At 47.3% G+C, this 16277-nt stretch overlaps 1 protein-coding gene across 1 annotated transcript; it reads right to left on the reverse strand.

Moving 5' to 3' along the window:
- Window positions 1-482: 482 nt before the first annotated feature.
- TBCC (tubulin folding cofactor C) lies at window positions 483-8525 on the reverse strand. The gene is made up of 2 exons (XM_074397813.1): window positions 6982-8525; window positions 483-5621 (listed from the first exon to the last, which is right to left on the reverse strand). The coding sequence occupies exon 1, from the start codon at window positions 8425-8427 to the stop codon at window positions 7387-7389; it is 1041 nt and encodes a 346-aa protein (XP_074253914.1). The 5' UTR covers window positions 8428-8525; the 3' UTR covers window positions 483-5621; window positions 6982-7386.
- Window positions 8526-16277: the final 7752 nt, after the last annotated feature.

A 16277-nucleotide genomic window follows, 5' to 3' on the forward strand; every position in this document is an offset into this window, starting at 1 on the left:
AGACAGTTACTCCTCCCTTCATTTCCCCTCCTCAAAGATTACAGCCTTTTTGTGTGTGTGTGTGTGTGTGTGTGTGTGAGACGGAGTTTCGCTCTTGTTACCCAGGCTGGAGTGCAATGGGGCGATCTCGGCTCACCGCAACCTCCGCCCCCTGGGTTCAGGCAATTCTCCTGCCTCAGCCTCCTGAGTAGCTCGGATTACAGGCATGCGCCACCATGCCCAGCTAATTTTTTGTATTTTTAGTAGAGACCGGGTTTCACCATGTTGACCAGGATGGTCTCGATCTCTTGACCTTGTGATCCGCCCGCCTCGGCCTCCCAAAGTGCTGGGATTACAGGCTTGAGCCACCGCGCCCGGCTACAGCTAACTTTTATGTAAGTCTTTAGTATTTTCATATTGGCCATTTTCATAAAGGACAGAAGTTTCCCCTGTTCTTTCTCATAGCCATTCTTCAGTCCCTCTTTAAACTTTTCCTTTGGGTCTTATTTTTTTTTTTTTTTTTTTTTTTTTTTGACGTAGTCTTGCTTTGTCACCCAGTCTGGAGTGCAGTGGCGTGATATTGTAGGCTGACTACAACCTCTGCCTCCTGGATTCAAGCAATTCTCAGGCCTCAGCCTCCCAAATAGCTGGGATTACAGGCACACACCACCACACCAAGCTAATTTTTGTATTTTTAGTAGAGACGGGGTTTCCCCATGTTGGCCAGGCTGGTCTCAAACTCCTGACCTCAAGTGATCTGCCCACCCTGGCCTCCCAAAGGAGATTACTGTGATGAGATTACTGGCATGAGCCACCGCTCCTGGCCTCCTTTTATTTTTTTGACACAAGGTCTCACTCTGTGGCCCAGGCTGGAGTGCAGTGGCACAATCGCAGTTAACTGTAGTATGAATAGCTGGGACCACAGCTTTATGCCACCATGCCTAGCTCGTTTTCGTATTTTTTGTATAGATACAGAGTCTTGCTATGTTGCTCAGGCTGGTCTTGAACTCCTGGGCTCAAGCGATCTTCTTGCCAAGGCCTCCCAAAATGCTGAGATGACAGGCATCAACGATCAACTCCTGCCCATGCCTCATTTTCAAAGAGACTGAGGAAAATCCCAGAAGACTTCCCAGAGGAAGTAACATTTGTCTTGTATGAAATTTTGTCACATGGACCCAATCTGTGTGACCACTGCTTGAGAAAAGGCCAAGAAATACAGCAAAAACTATTTGCTCTGAATATCGAGCTTTTTCGTTTTTGTTTTTGTTTTTTATGAAGCAGAGTTTCTCTCTGGCACTCAGGCTGGAGTGCAGTGGTGCGATCTCGACTCACCGAAACCTCCACCTCCTGGGTTCAAGCCATTCTCCTGCCTCAGTCTCCCGAGTAGCTGGGATTACAAGCACCCACTACCAGGACTAATTTTTGTTTTATTTTTGTAGTAGAAATGGGGTTTCACCATGTTGGCCAGGCTGCTCTCCAACTCCCAACTTTAGGTGATCCACCCGCCTTAGCCTCCCAAAGTGCTGGGATTACAGGTGTGAGACACAGCACCAGCCTACACTGAGTATCTTCTATTTCCTCCTCCAGATCCATTCTTCATTTTTCTCCACCCTGTCTTACATCCTGGGAGCTGACTCATATGAACCGCACAGCAGCAGGCTTCATTGCCCTGAAATTTCCAGTTGGGCAATGGGAGGCACCAATAAAAGAGAATGACATTTTTCAATTCCCATGGCTCTCTCCCTCACAGGTCACCATGGATTGGCTGAATCCCTCCACTGAGGACTGAAACTCCTATCAGGTGGCTTGGTAACTCTCTCTCTGCATTCAGGTAACAGTTTGGTCCCTTCAACCCTAAAGATACTGTACCATTTCTAATTGCCTTCCTATACTCTGCCCACAGCTTTGTAAATCGCTGTATTAAGCTCTCCTCAAATTATCCATTTTGAGCATGCCATCTGTTTCCTGCCAGACCCCTGACTGATACAGTGTGTTTGATTAATGGGTATTAGTTCAGACTAGCTGGAGCATGAAGTGTGAGTCATGAAACAGTAAAACATCATGTAAGAACAGTAGGTTGAAACAGATGGTGAAGGGGCTTGTCTTCCAGGCCAGGAAGCCTATCAAATAATAAGAATCTCAGAAGGTTTTAGACCAGGAGTGACATACTTTAAGAAAACTAATTTAAGAGCTGTATGCTGAATAGTTTAGAAACTGGAGATGGGAAGATGAGTTAAGAGATGATTACCATTACTAACAGAGGAAGGTAACATTTTGTAACCATCAATCTGGCAAAGACCCAAAAATTTCCTTTTATTTTTTTGAGATGGAGTTTCGTGCTCATTGCCCAGGGAGTGCAGTGGCACGATCTCGGCTCAGTGCAACCTCCACGCCCCGGGCTCAAGTGATTCTCCTGCCTCAGCTTCCCAAGTAGATGGAATCACAAACGTGCACCATCATGCCCAGCTAATGTTTGTATGTTTAGTAGAGATGGGGTTCCACCCTGTTAGCCAGGCTGGCCTCTTAACTCCTTACCTCAGGTGATCCACCTGCCTCGGCCTCTCAGCATGCTGGGGTTACAGGCATAAGCCACTATACCAGGTCCCTCCTTTTTTTTTTTTTTTTTATACAGAGTCTTGCTCTGGAAGTGTAGTGGTGCAATAATGGCTCACTACAACCTTCTCTTCTCAGGTTCAAGAGATTCTTGTGCCTCAGCATCCAGAGTAGCTGGGATTACAAGCATGCACCATCATCCAGCACTTGGAAGACTGAGGGGGACAGATTGCTTGAGCTCAGGAGTTTGAGACCAGCCTGGGCAACTTGGTGAAACCCTCTCTACAAAAAATATACAGAGAGAGAGATCCAAGATGGCTGATCACTAGCAGCTCGGGATTGTAGCTCCCAGTGAAAGCACAAAGAACGAGAGGACGCCACACCTTCACATGAATTCTTGTTGCTCACGCACCAGGAGATTCCCAGCGGAGGAGCCCCACGGGTCACCAGCGCGACTCTTGTGACCGGCGAGGCGGTTTTGCTGGCGCCTCGGAGCATCGGTTCTTGGTGCAGTCAGAAAAGCACCATCAATCTTAACGCCGCTGATTTAGTCAGTGCAGTGGGTTGCTCAGATTTCGGCGCTGAGAATCAATAAGTTGGACGTCCCCTCGGAAACCCAATTACAAGGACAGTAAATACAAAGACCACAGATGGATAAATTTATAACGAAGGGAAGAAAACAGCCAAAAAAGGCTGAGAATGCCCAAGATCAGAACGCCTCTCCCTCAGCAGGGGATCCCAGTTCCTCATCAGCAACGGAACAAGGCTTTATGGAGAACGAGTGTGTTCCAATTACAGAAGCAGGCTTCAAAATGTGGATAATGAGAAACTTCTGTGAATTAAAAGAACTTGTTTTAAACCAATCCAAAGAAACTAAGAACTTTGAAAAAAGATTTGACGAAATGTTAACAAGAATACACAATTTAGAGAGGAATATAAGTGAATTGATGGAGCTAAAAAACACAATACGAGAACTTCGTGAAGTATGCACAAGTTTTAACAGCCGAATTGATCAAGCAGAAGAAAGGATATCAGAGGTCGAAGACCAACTCAATGAAATAAAACAAGAAGACAAGATTAGAGAAAAAAGGATAAAAAGGAATGAGCAAAGTCTCCAAGAAATATGGGACTATGTGAAAAGACCTAATCTACGCTTAATAGGTGTACCTGAAAGTGAGGAAGAGAATGAATCCAAGCTGGAAAATACGCTTCAGGACATTATTCAGTAAAATTTTCCCAACCTAGTAAGGCAGGATAATATTCAACTCCAGGTAATACAGAGAACACCACAGAGATATTCCTCAAGAAGAGCAACTCCAAGGCACATAATCATCAGATTCACCAGGGTTGAAATGAAGGAGAAAATACTAAGGGCAGCCAGAGAGAAAGGTCAGGTTACCCACAATGGGAAGCCTATCAGACTTACAGCAGATCTCTCAGCAGAAACCCTACAAGCCAGAAGGGAGTGGGGACCAATATTCAACATCCTTAAAGAAAAGAACTTTCAACCCAGAATTTCACATCCAGCCAAACTAAGCTTCACAAGTGAAGGAAAAATAAAGTTTTTTGTGAACAAGCAAGCATTCAGAGATTTCATCACCACCAGGCCTGCTTTACAAGAGCTTCTGAAAGAACCACTACACATAGAAAGGAACAAACAGTATCAGCCTTTCTAAAAAAATACCAAAAAGAGCATCAATATAATGAAGAATTTATATCAACTAATGGGCAAAATAGCCAGCTAATATTAAATGGCAGTATTAAACTCACATATATTATTATTGATTCTGAATTTAAATTGACTAAATCCCCCAATCCAAAGACAGACAGGCAATTTGAATAAAAAACTAAAACCCATCAGTATGCTGCATCCAGACCCATTTCACATTCAAGGATACACAAAGACTTAAAACAAGGGATGGAGAAGGATTTACCAACCAGAGAGCTAAAATAAATAAATAAAAAGCAGAAGTTAAAATTAAGCAACAAAGATCAAAAGAAGCAAAGAAGGACATTATATAATGATAAAAGGATCAATGCAACAACAAGAAGAGCTAAAGATCCTAAATATATACGTACCCAATACAGGAATACGTAGATCAGTACCACATCATATCAACTTAGAAGTTTAAACGAGGCCGGGCGCGGTGGCTCAAGCCTGTAATCCCAGCACTTTGGGAGGCCGAGACGGGTGGATCACGAGGTCAAGAGATCGAGACCATCCTAGTCAACATGGTGAAACCCCGTCTCTACTAAAAATACTAAAAATTAGCTGGGCATGGTGGCGTGTGCCTGTAATCCCAGCTACTCAGGAGGCTGAGGCAGGAGAATTGCCTGAACCCAGGAGGCGGAGGTTGCGGTGAGCCGAGATCGCGCCATTGCACTCCAGCCTGGGCAACAAGAGCGAAACTCCATCTCAAAAAAAAAAAGAAGTTTAAACGAAATGTTCGTTGGCTCCTTGTTTGTTATTCTCTTCCCTCATTTTCTATCTCCGTTATTAAGGACAATTATAGGCATACCCATATTTAGATTGCATTCTAGCCCGGGCAATAAAGCAATACCCCCATTCTCTCTCCCTCTTCCTCTTTCTCTTTCTTCTTCTTTATTCTTTTTCTTATAAAAAAAAATAAAAATAATAAAAAAAAATGAAAAGCTTTTAAAAACATAGATGCCCTTGCCCCACCCAAGACCTACTAATTAGTGGCACCAATTTTAAGAAGCTTGCACACACAAATACCTAACTATACAAAACATGAGACTTAGAACTCCCATCTACAGGTCTCGACTCAGTGCTTGATTACCTGGTAGGCAAACTAATCATATACACGTTGCTCACAAAGCAGAGGCATCTCCCCTCCATGCTGGTTTCTCTCCATTTGCCCTCCCACCACCTAGATTCATTCTTGGCTCTTCTCTACCCTGTCCTGGGAGCCTGAGCTCTATGGACTGTATCTGCAGGGATCACCAGGCTCTCTGGCTTCTGATTGAGTTCAGTCAGTGAAAGTCAGAGACAGGAGAGGCGAGCATGGATGAGGCCCGCTGGACCAGGCTGAGATTCTGGCTGTGGCCATGTTCCTCCGTGGCTACAGCTCCAGGCGCAAAAAAAAAAAAAAGAAAAAGAAAAAGAAAAAAAAACAAAAGATAGTCCCATTACTACTTATTTATATTGTTTTGTCACTTAAGCTTTGCAACAACTTTATTATATTAACCTCATTATATAAATTGCAAATATTGAAGTCTAGTAAGGTTAAGTAACTCACTTGAGATTATAACACAAATAAGGGCAGAGCCAACATTTGAACCACCATTTAGCCTGAAATGAGACCTGAACTCCAATATTATTTAAGGGATAGCCTCTCTGCCAAGCCTTGTTTATGCTGCTCCAAGTATGAGCATAAGAGAGACAGCCTCTCAACAGGTGGGCTTCAGCAAGAGTTTAGACCAAGGCTTGGAAATAACTGAGTTAGAGCTGCCAGAGCAGATGGTTCTTGCCTGCTCATCCAGGTGTCTTGTGCCTGGCTGCCTGATGAACAGAACTGGGAACTCAGTGTGACTTCAAAACATCACCAAGATCGCCTGCTTTTGAGACTCTAGAGAGTCTGGAAAGATAAGACATTGGTTCTATTCCAGAAAAACAAAAAACAAAAAACACAAATTAGCCGGGGGTGGTGGGGTGCACCTATAGTCCCAGCTACTTGAGGGGCTAAGGTTGGAGGATCATTTGAGCCCACAAGAACCCTGAGCCAGACCCTGTCTCAACGAAACAAAGCAGGTAGGGGAAAGGACTGGTGCCGTGGCTCATGCCTGTAATCCCAGCACTTTGGGAGACCGAGGTGGATCACCTGAGGTCAGGCGTTCAAGGCCAGCCTTGCCAATACGGTGAAACCCCATCTCTAATAAAAATACAAAAAATTGCCGGGCGCGGTGGCTCAAGCCTGTAATCCCAGCACTTTGGGAGGCCGAGGCGGGTGGATCACGAGGTCAAGAGATCGAGACCACCCTGGTCAACATGGTGAAACCCCGTCTCTACTAAAAATACAAAAAATTAGCTGGGCATGGTGGCGTGTGCCTGTAATTCCAGCTACTCAGGAGGCTGAGGCAGGAGAATTGCCTGAACCCAGGAGGCGGAGGTTGCGGTGAGCTGAGATCGCGCCATTGCACTCCAGCCTGGGTAACAAGAGCGAAACTCCGCCTCAAAAAAAAAAAAAAAATACAAAAAATTAGCCGGCGTGGTGGCGGGCACCTGTAACTCAGCTACTCAGGAGGCTGAGGCAGAAGACTCGCTTGAACCTGGTAGGCTGAGGTTGCAGTGAGCTGAGATCACGACATTTACACTCCAGCCTGGGCAACATGAGCAAAACTCCGTCTCGAAAAGAAAAGAAAAGAAAAATACTCAGGTAGAGTGATGGGTCTACAAAGGAACTGAATGGCTAGAGACAAAGGAATTACCTATGTTGTTTTTTGTTTTTGAGAGTCCCGCTCTGTTGCCCAAGCTGGAGTGCAGTGGTGCGATTTTGGCTCACTGCAACCTCTGCCTCTGGGATGCAAGCAATTCTCCTGGCTTAGCCTCCGGAGTAGCCGAGTTTTGTTGTTGTTGTTGTTGTTTCCGAGACGGAATCTCGCTCTGTCGTCCAGACTGGAGTGCAGTGGCACATGACCAAAATAGCAAAAATACTTTAGTGTTACACCTGCTATGAATTTAATGGAAATTACAAGTAGGAGCCTATTACAATCTCAAGCCTTAAAAATACCGAAAACATACACAGAGTGACAATAAGCAAACTTTGACACGCAATAAGGGGAAAAGTCCAAGATGGAAAGTATTTGGTAGGAGTGAAGAAGAGTGACAACTGCTTAGTCCCACTGGATATTTCGCTCCTCTTCAGGAAGAATACTCCAGTTTGGGGAGGCCACATCCCGGGCCAGCCAGTTAAAGTCGTCAACATTGTTCCAGTTATTTTTGCTCCTATCTAAACCAGAGCTCTTGAAGTCCTTATCGATCTCCGGGTAGCTCCAGGTGTAAGGGGCAAACTGGATCCCATTGCAGTCCTCCACGATGGCCCTGCTTGTCACCTGCAGAAAGATGCGAGTGTCCTTCGTACTGTGTATGCGGAGCTGTTGGCAGGCTACTGCCAGCACGCAGTCACTGCAGTCCTCCAGGAAAACAGAGGTGGACACCGGACCACAGAGCAGCTTGCAGCCGTGGGCCTTGGTTAGCCGCAGGGTGTTGGGATTTCCATAGAGTTTGACTGTGCAGTTGCTCAGTTCGGTCAAAAGGACGTCGCGCTGGTGCAACTCGCTGGCTCTCTTCTCCAAGACTTGGGACTCCAGGTTGGAGAAACCGCAGATCCAGCTGGAGCTGAGGTCTCCCTCCGCCTTCTGAGGCAACGGGGAGTCCTGGATGCTTTCAACTGCCGGGGGGATGCCAGGAGCCGCGCCTACTTTGGTAGACGAAGCAGCATCCTTTCTTCGGGTCTTGAAAGCGAAACGCTTCTTGGGCTGCAGCTCCTGACGCTGCTTGGCCAAGGCCGCCTGCAGCCGCACCAGCGCCTCTTGTCTCTGCCGCAGGTCGTAAGCGGCTAGAAACAAAACCGAGTCGTTGAGAAGTTTCTGCAGCCCCTGGAGCCGAGACGCCGCCTCCTCCAGCCGCTCAACCGACTCCGCGCCCTCCAAAAGCTCTTCCACGGCCGCCCGCTCCCGAGCAAAGGCGGCGGTGAAAAAGTTGCGGTTCTCCTCCTCTACCTCCTGGTTCTGCCGCTCTTGTTTCCGCCTTTCCACTTCCAGCTGCCGCTCTTGTTGGCGTCTCTGAAGCCGCTCAGGCACCAGGCTCAGGTCCCGCTGGGACTCCATGTCCCCGTTCCTGACAGCAGCAGCGGAGAAACCAGCAGACTCCATCTTGTCTTAAAGCTTCCTCTCTCCTGCGGCCCTTCCTCCGGGCGCGCTCTCCGTGAGGCCTCCCACCAACGCGCCCGGTGATTGGCCTGACATGGTGACGTCATACCCCGGCCTTATTTACTTCGCCTATTGGTTCCTCTGCGTTGGGGGGGGCGGGGAGACGGGGCGTGGCCAACTGACAGGGGGTTGGGAAGACAAAGGTCCTTGTGGATGGGTGGGGTGGGAGGCAGGCGGGGGAAGCTTTTTTTTTCCTCTTAAAGGGGCAGGACTTATATCCGGGATTGTGGGGTGAGTTGCAGCAGCGGCAGCTGCACATGTGGGTTTGTTTATAAGAACAAGGTTAGAAACTCGCAGGCCTCCCCCTCCCCCCAGCTCCTCCCTACTACCCCCTTACAGGCCGGAGATGCGCTACTGGGGGTGTGGGTGGGAGGGATAAGTGCGTGTGGTGGGCTGGGGGGACAGGTAGTGGTGAGAAAGATGGAGGGGGGGGGAATATTGCACCGCCCGGCCCGCGCCGGAGGAAGCAGCAGCTGGAACAGCTGGCTAGGGAGCCGATTGCATGCCTCCGGTTTTTTCTTTTTCCTTCCACCACCCCTTCCCCCAACCCATTTCTGCCGCCCCTTGGCCCTCATGCTTCCCTCCCTCCCTCCCCCCATCCACTGCAGTCCGGCGCGGCCTGGGGGCTCCTGGATCCCCGCAGGCAGTTACTGGGTGGGAGAAGGGAAGGGGCACTGCGACGGGAGAGACTGGGTTCCTCCCCGCAACTGGGTTCGAGGGGCCCTGGGGGAGTCTAAAAAAGGATTACTACATTTTTGGCCAATTGCTGCAGTCGGAGGGGTGGGGGCGGGGGAAGGTGAGATCCACACCCCCTTCCTCTTTCTTCCCTGCCCTCCCCCAGCTCCATCCCGGCCACTCCCTCCGCAGCTGGGCGTCGCTGGCCGCGCCGGGGTGAGACCCCAGCCCCGGGCTCCGCGGCTCTCTGGGGCGCTCGGTCTTAGGAAAGCGGTGGGAGAAGCGGTACATTATTTCTAGAGGTGGTGGGAGGGATTTGTCACCGGAAGTGAATGGCCTAGCCTAAAGTCGGGACCAACCCGAGGTGTGGGTGGGCAGCCGAGACCGCGCAGTCCTTGGCAAAAACCCGAGGCAGCGGGCCGGGCGAGAACCCGAGACGCTGCGGCTGCCCGGGCGCCGCAGCCGCGCGCGCTTTTTTAGCTCTGCGGCGCTCCCGGACCTCCTTAACCCTTGCCCGTCCCTGCCCACCCTTCCAACCCTAGGTCTCACCCTTATATCCCCAGTTCCCAGCCTCCATCCTTTTTAAATTGGGGTACTTAACGGCCCCAAAACCTTGAAATTTCACCGATCTACCTGCATTTGGATGCAGAGAAAGATGGGAGGAAACGAGAGCCATTGAATTAAATCTGAATCTCCTATTTTCACGCCCTACTCTCTTCCTTTCCTTCCCTCTTAAAACAAAACACACATAAATTGCTGGGCGGAACCGAGTATTTCTCCGCTGAGAGTCAGCACAGTTCATATACCGTGTGGCAGATTCCGCTCGCAGGCGGGGCGGGGGACAGGGGAGAGGTTTGTGTGTCGCGTGTCTGCATGCACCCGATGGAAAAGGGGGTGCCGAAAAACAATGGTGCTTACTCTTGTGCATGGTCATCGTTTTCACTAGTCTTGTTTTATGGGCAGAATAGGTGAGCCTTTTGTTTTGTTTTAAATAATAATAATAATAGTTATTATTATTTGAGACGGAGTTTCGCTCTTGTCCCCCAGGCTGGAGTGCAATGAAGCGATCTCGGCTCACCGCAACCTCCGCCTCCCAGGTTCAAGCGATTCTCCTGCTTCAGCCTCCTAAGTAGCTGGGATTACAGGCGTCCGCCACCACGCCCGGCTAATTTTGTATTTTTAGTAGAGATGGGGTTTCTCCATGTTGGTCAGGCTGGTCTCAACCTCCTGACCTCTGGTGGTCCGCCTGCCTTGGCCTCCCAAAGCGCTGGGATTACAGGCGTGAGCCACCGCGCCCAGGCTCCCTCCCTCTGCCCTCCCCTCCCCCAGAAAAGCAGGTTTATTTCACAAAACTGTGCCTCTGAAAGCTGGTGGATGCAATATAGCTTGTTATCTTGTCCAAGTCATGCGGAGGAATTGCTGCTTTATTTTATGAAATGTTGATTTAAACAAAGAAGATTCTGAGACGATTTGTTTTTCTGGAAAAAAATCAACGACAACCTGACCTGCTTAAGTTTTTCAGGTTGAACCCGTCTCACTCAAATTAAGAACGTTTGTAGCTAAAGGTTTATTGGACTTGGAGGTTGCAGCTGGAGTGAGATGACATTTGTGTACTAGGCATAGTGAATGTATGGGTGCTGTAAGTGTCGGCTTGTGTCCCAAGTAGAATGGAATGTTATTAAACCCTTTTAAGAATTTCATTTCTGTCCACTAGCAGGTTTTTGCTACAGTCCAGTATACTTGGGAAGTTTCTAAATACTCGAAGTTGGTTAGTTCGAACTTTTAAGAAAAGGAAGCGGTTAAAGACAAAGCTTGACAGGTCACTCAGTTGATACAGTGTGGTAGGGGCAGTTTCAAAGATTGATGTGAGGCTGAGGAGGATTGGAAAGGGGTCAGTGATATGGTCATTGTGAAGCATTGGCTTGACAGTTCTTTGTAGCCCCCAGCACAGCTGCAGGCTGTGAGGTATATGATCAAGAAATGGAGATAAAACAGTTTCTGAACTCAAACACAGTAGGCTCAGATGGGTTGCCAAAAGGCTGCCAAATGGCTGGCATTGCCCGGCTGTGTTTGCATTCTCTCTCTGCCATTTGAGGGCAGTGGATTCGGCATGCATCTTTGAAATAGATCCCAACTTGCCAGAGGTAAGTGCCTGTTCTGATGGAAGGAGAGTAGGGAATGCATTACAGGGGAAATGTAGCGAAAGGCAAGCAGCTGTGAGCTCTGCGTCCCACTTTCAGTGATATCCCAAAGGGCTTGTGAATCAGGGTACTGCTCTCGTAGACATCTTGAAAAATGAAAGAATTCTAACGTGTTATAGACTTTACCGTTTATTTGAGAACAGTTTAGATACTCTATGGTTCTGTTTGTTAGATTTAGATCCCCCCCTTTTTTTTAATTTTTGAAAATTTCCAACATACATAACATGGAGTATTACAAAGACCCATATACCCATCACCCAGCTTCAACAATTGTAACCGATATTAAGTAAATAATCCAGGAACAGAAAGACAAATATCACTTGTTCTCACCCATATGTGGGAACTGAAAAAGGTGATCACCTAGAGAGTAGAATGATAGTTACCAAAGGCTGGGAAGTGGAGGGAGAGGAAGTGAGATTGATTAAAGGATACAAAGATACAAGTTAGATAGAAGGAGTAAGTTCTGGTTTAGATCTCACTGTAGCCTAAATAGAGTTAACAATAATGTATTGTGTATTTCAAAATAGCTAGAAGGATGTGAAATGTTCCCAACACAAAGAGGTGATAAATGTTTGAAGTAATAGGTATCCAGTTATTCTAATTTGACCGGCATGTATCAAAATAACACATATATCCCATAAATATGTCCAATTATTATATATCAATCAAAATAATAGTAACTTGAAAAAAAAACAGTTACCAACTGACACGCTTGTATCCTGTAAAACCCTAGTCACTACCCCACCTCTCACCCTGATTACTTTTTGGCAGATCGCAGACATTATTTCATATTTTATTATCTATAAATATTTCACTATATACCTCCAAAAGATAAGGGCTTTCTTTTTGTTTTGTTTTTTTTTGAGAGAGTCTTGCTCTGTTGCCCAGGCTAAAGTGCAGCTGCACAATCTCAGCTCACTGCAGCCTCTGCCTCTCGGGTTCAAGCAATTCTCCTGCCTCAGCCTCCCAAGTAGCTGGGATTACAGGCACCTACTACCATATCTAGCTAATTTTTTGTGAATTTTTAGTAGAAATGGGGTTTCACCATGTTGGCCAGGATGGTTTTGGACTCCTGACCTCAAGTGATCCGCCCACTTTGGCCTCTCAAAGTGCTAGGATTACAGGTTCCAGCCACTGTGACTGGCCCCCATTTTTTTTTTTTTTTTTTTTTTTGAAATGGAGTCTCACGATATTGCCTGGCTGATGTGCAATGGCGTGATCTCAACTCAGTGCAACCACTGCCTACCAGTCAAGTGATTCTCCTGCCTCAGCCTCCTGAGTAACTAGGATAACAGGCGCCCACCACCATGCCTGGCTAATTTTTTTTTTTTTTTTTTTTGAGACAAGTCTTGCTCTGTCGCCCAGGCTGGAGTGCAGTGGCACGATCTTGGCTCACTGCAACCTCTGTTTCCTGGGGTCCAGCGATTCTCCTACCTCAGCTTCCCAAGTAGCTGAGATTACAGGCATGCACCACCATGCCTGGCTAATTTTTGTATTTTTAGTAGAGGCGGAGTTTTGACATGTTGGTCACGCTAGTCTCAAACTCCTGACTTGGTGATCTGCCCACCTCGGCTTCCCAAAGTGCTAGGATTACCACCTCGCCCAGCCCCTTTAAAAAAAAAAAAAATGAGTCAGGGTCTCACTCTTTCATGTAGGCCGAAGTGCAGTGGTGCAATCACAGCTCACTATAGCATTGACCTCCCAGACTGAAGTGATCTTCCCGCCTTAGCCTCCTGAGTCGTTGGGACTACAGGTGTGCACCACCACTCCCAGCTAATTTTAGTATTTTTTGTAGAGACAGGTCTTGAACTCCTGGGCTCAAGTGATCTGCCTACCTTGGCCTCCAGAAGTGCTGGGACTACCAGTGTGAGCCCCCACACCTGGCCACTTCCTTTTTAAAACAGCCACATTGCCATCACCACACTCCAAAAAAGCATAGAAAATATTTTCTTTCTTTTTTTTTTTTTTTTTTGAGACGGAGTTTCGCTCTGGTTACCCAGGCTGGAGGGCTGGAGTGCAATGGCGCGATCTCGGCTCACCACAACCTCCGCCTCCTGGGTTCAGGCAATTCTCCTGCCTCAGCCTCCTGAGTAGCTGGGATTACAGGCACGTGCCACCATGCCCAGCTAATTTTTTGTATTTTAGTAGAAACGGGGTTTCACCATGTTGATCAGGATGGTCTCGATCTCTTGACCTCGTGATCCACCCGCCTCGGCCTCCCAAAGTGCTGGGATTACAGGCTTGAGCCACCGTGCCCGGCAATATTTTCTTAATATATTGCCAGTCTGTATTCACATCTCTCTGATTATCCCATCATCTTTTTTTTTTTAAGTTCTGGGACATGTGCAGAACAGGCAGATTTGTTACATCAGTGTACATGTGCCATGGTGGTTTGCTGCACCTATCAACCCATCATCTAGGTTTTAAGCCCCACCTGCATTAGGTATTTGTCCTAATGCTCTCCCTCCCTTTGCCCAATTTCCTTTTTTTAAAGTTATTTTATTTGAATAAGGATCCAAACAAGTTCCATACACTGCATTTAGTGATTGTGTCTCTTAAATCATTTTTTTTTTTTAGTTAGACAAACAGCTTTATTTGAAAGATGGCTGCCGGGCGCGGTGGCTCAAGCCTGTAATCCCAGCACTTTGGGAGGCCGAGGCGGGTGGATCATGAGGTCGAGAGATCGAGACCATCCTGGTCAACATGGTGAAACCCCGTCTCTACCAAAAATACAAAAAATCAGCTGGGCATGGTGGCGCGTGCCTGTAATCCCAGCTACTCAGGAGGCTGAGGCAGGAGAATTGCCTGAACCCAGGAGGCGGAGGTTGCGGTGAGCCGAGATCGCGCCATTGCACTCCAGCCTGGGTAACAAGAGCGAAACTCCGTCTCAAAAAAAAAAAGAGAAAGATGGGGTCAGCCAAGTCAAGTCCTCCACTCACACCCCAAGGTTTTGGCAGCACTGGCCTCAGGCGTGGGAGGACCCGTGTCCTGGGTGGACAGCCTTAAATCACTTTCACTGTGTGGGTTCCTTTTTCTCTAAATTATTTTGTTGAAGAAGCCTAGTCTTTTGTTCAGTAGAGTTTCCCACAGTCTGGATTTTGCGGGTTGCATCCCTATACAGGATTTGTTAAATTTTAAATGTCTGTTGTATTTATTTGATCTTTTAATGTCACAAAGGGAATCTCATGATTGTAGTTATATGCCTCAAGAAATAAGCAGTGAAAGCATTTAAGCAAAGTAAAACAGTTTTTAGGTATGGTTGAACAATAAAGGAATAGGCCCTTTGGCGTTCTCTGGAGCTTATCAGAGACCCTTTGCAGATGGAAGACGCCAGCCACACCCAGGCAAATAAAACAATCTCAGGTTCCTTTTTCTAGTAGTTTGATAGCAGAAAGAAGCATCACGTGTTCACCTTTCAGCAAGTATTGAATATATATGGGAGGTAAAGGATTCATTAAAGAGCTCTGCACATCCAGCTTATCAAACGCTAGGCAGATCTTCCTACTTTGGCCCCGGACTTTCTGGCAGGAAGACAGTGAAAGGTGACAGTTGTGTAGACATGTCCTGTTGAGAAGCAGGACAGGAGCAGCCTTTTCCTTCTGCCTTTGTCCCTGGCTTTCTCCGCCCCCTTAACAGCCTTTATCTTCTGGAACTTTTTTCAACATTGTACACTTAATGTCTAGCACATAGGCTGGCATGTGTGTATTTATCTAAACATCTGTTTATTAAGCACTAACGGTGCCCAGCACTGAGCCAGGGAGGCCCTAAGACTGCCAAGGTGAATAAAAACAGACATAGTCCCTGTCCTCCTTAAGAAGGCCTAATTTGGGCAAATAATCACAAAACATGTAAAATGGTAAACAGTCACAACTGACAAGTGTCTGTCTCTCACCCAGGCTGGAGTGCAGTGGCACAGTTACAGCTCATTGCAATCTCAAACTCCTGGGCTCAAGCAATTCTCCCACTTCAGCCTCCTGAGTAGCTGGGACTACAGGTACATGCCACCAGGCCCAGCTAATTTTTTTTTTTTTTTTTTAGATTGAGTCTCACTGTTGCCCAGGCTGGAATACAAATGGTGCTATGTCGGCTTACTGCAGCCTCTACCCTCTGTTCAAGTAATTCTCCTACCTTAGCCTCCTTATTAGTTGGGATTATAGGCATGCGCCACCACGCCTGGCTAATTTTTGTATTTTTAGTAGAGACAGGGTTTCGCCATGTTGGCCAGGCTGGTCTCCAACTCCTGACCTCAGGTGATCCGCCCGCCTTGGCTTCCCAAAGTTCTGGGATTACAGGTGTGAGCCACTGTTCCCCGTTCCCAACTGATATATATATATATATATATATATATATATATATATATATGTATCTATTTTTTTTGGCGGGGGGGGCAGGGAGGCAGGGGATGGAGTTTCTCTCTGTCGCTCAGGCTAGAGTACACTGGTACCATCTTGCCTCACTGCAACCTCCACCTCCCAAGTTCAACTGATTCTCCTGCGTCAGCCTCCTGAGTAGCTGGAACTACAAGTATGTGCCACCATGCCTGGCTAATTCTTTGTATTTTTAATAGTAATGGGTTTCCCATGTTGGCCAGGCTGGTCTCAAAGTCCTGACCTCAGGTGATCCACCCACCTTGGCCTCTCAAGGTTCTGGGATTACAGGCATGAGCCACCATGCCTGGCCTAATTTTTCAATTCTTTTTTTGTAGAGACAGGGTCTTGCTGTATTGTCCAGTCTAGTCTTGAACTCTGGGCTTTAAGAGATCCTTCTGCCTCGGCCTCCCAAAGTTCTGGGATTACAGGCATGTGGTACTATACCTGGCCAATAATTGCTATAAAAAAAAAAGAGGTACAAGGAGCCCACGAGTGGTGGGGGTTGGCCTTGTTGGGACGGTCATGGAAGGATTTGGAGGGGGATGAG

Source organism: Saimiri boliviensis, chromosome 4, assembly GCF_048565385.1.
Source record: "Saimiri boliviensis isolate mSaiBol1 chromosome 4, mSaiBol1.pri, whole genome shotgun sequence".
Classification (NCBI taxonomy): Eukaryota; Metazoa; Chordata; class Mammalia; order Primates; family Cebidae; genus Saimiri; species Saimiri boliviensis.

Coding starts and splice junctions, on each gene's coding strand:
- TBCC (XM_074397813.1), bottom strand. CDS start 8,427: ATGGAGTCTGCTGGTTTCTCCGCTGCTGCTGTCAGGAACGGGGACATG.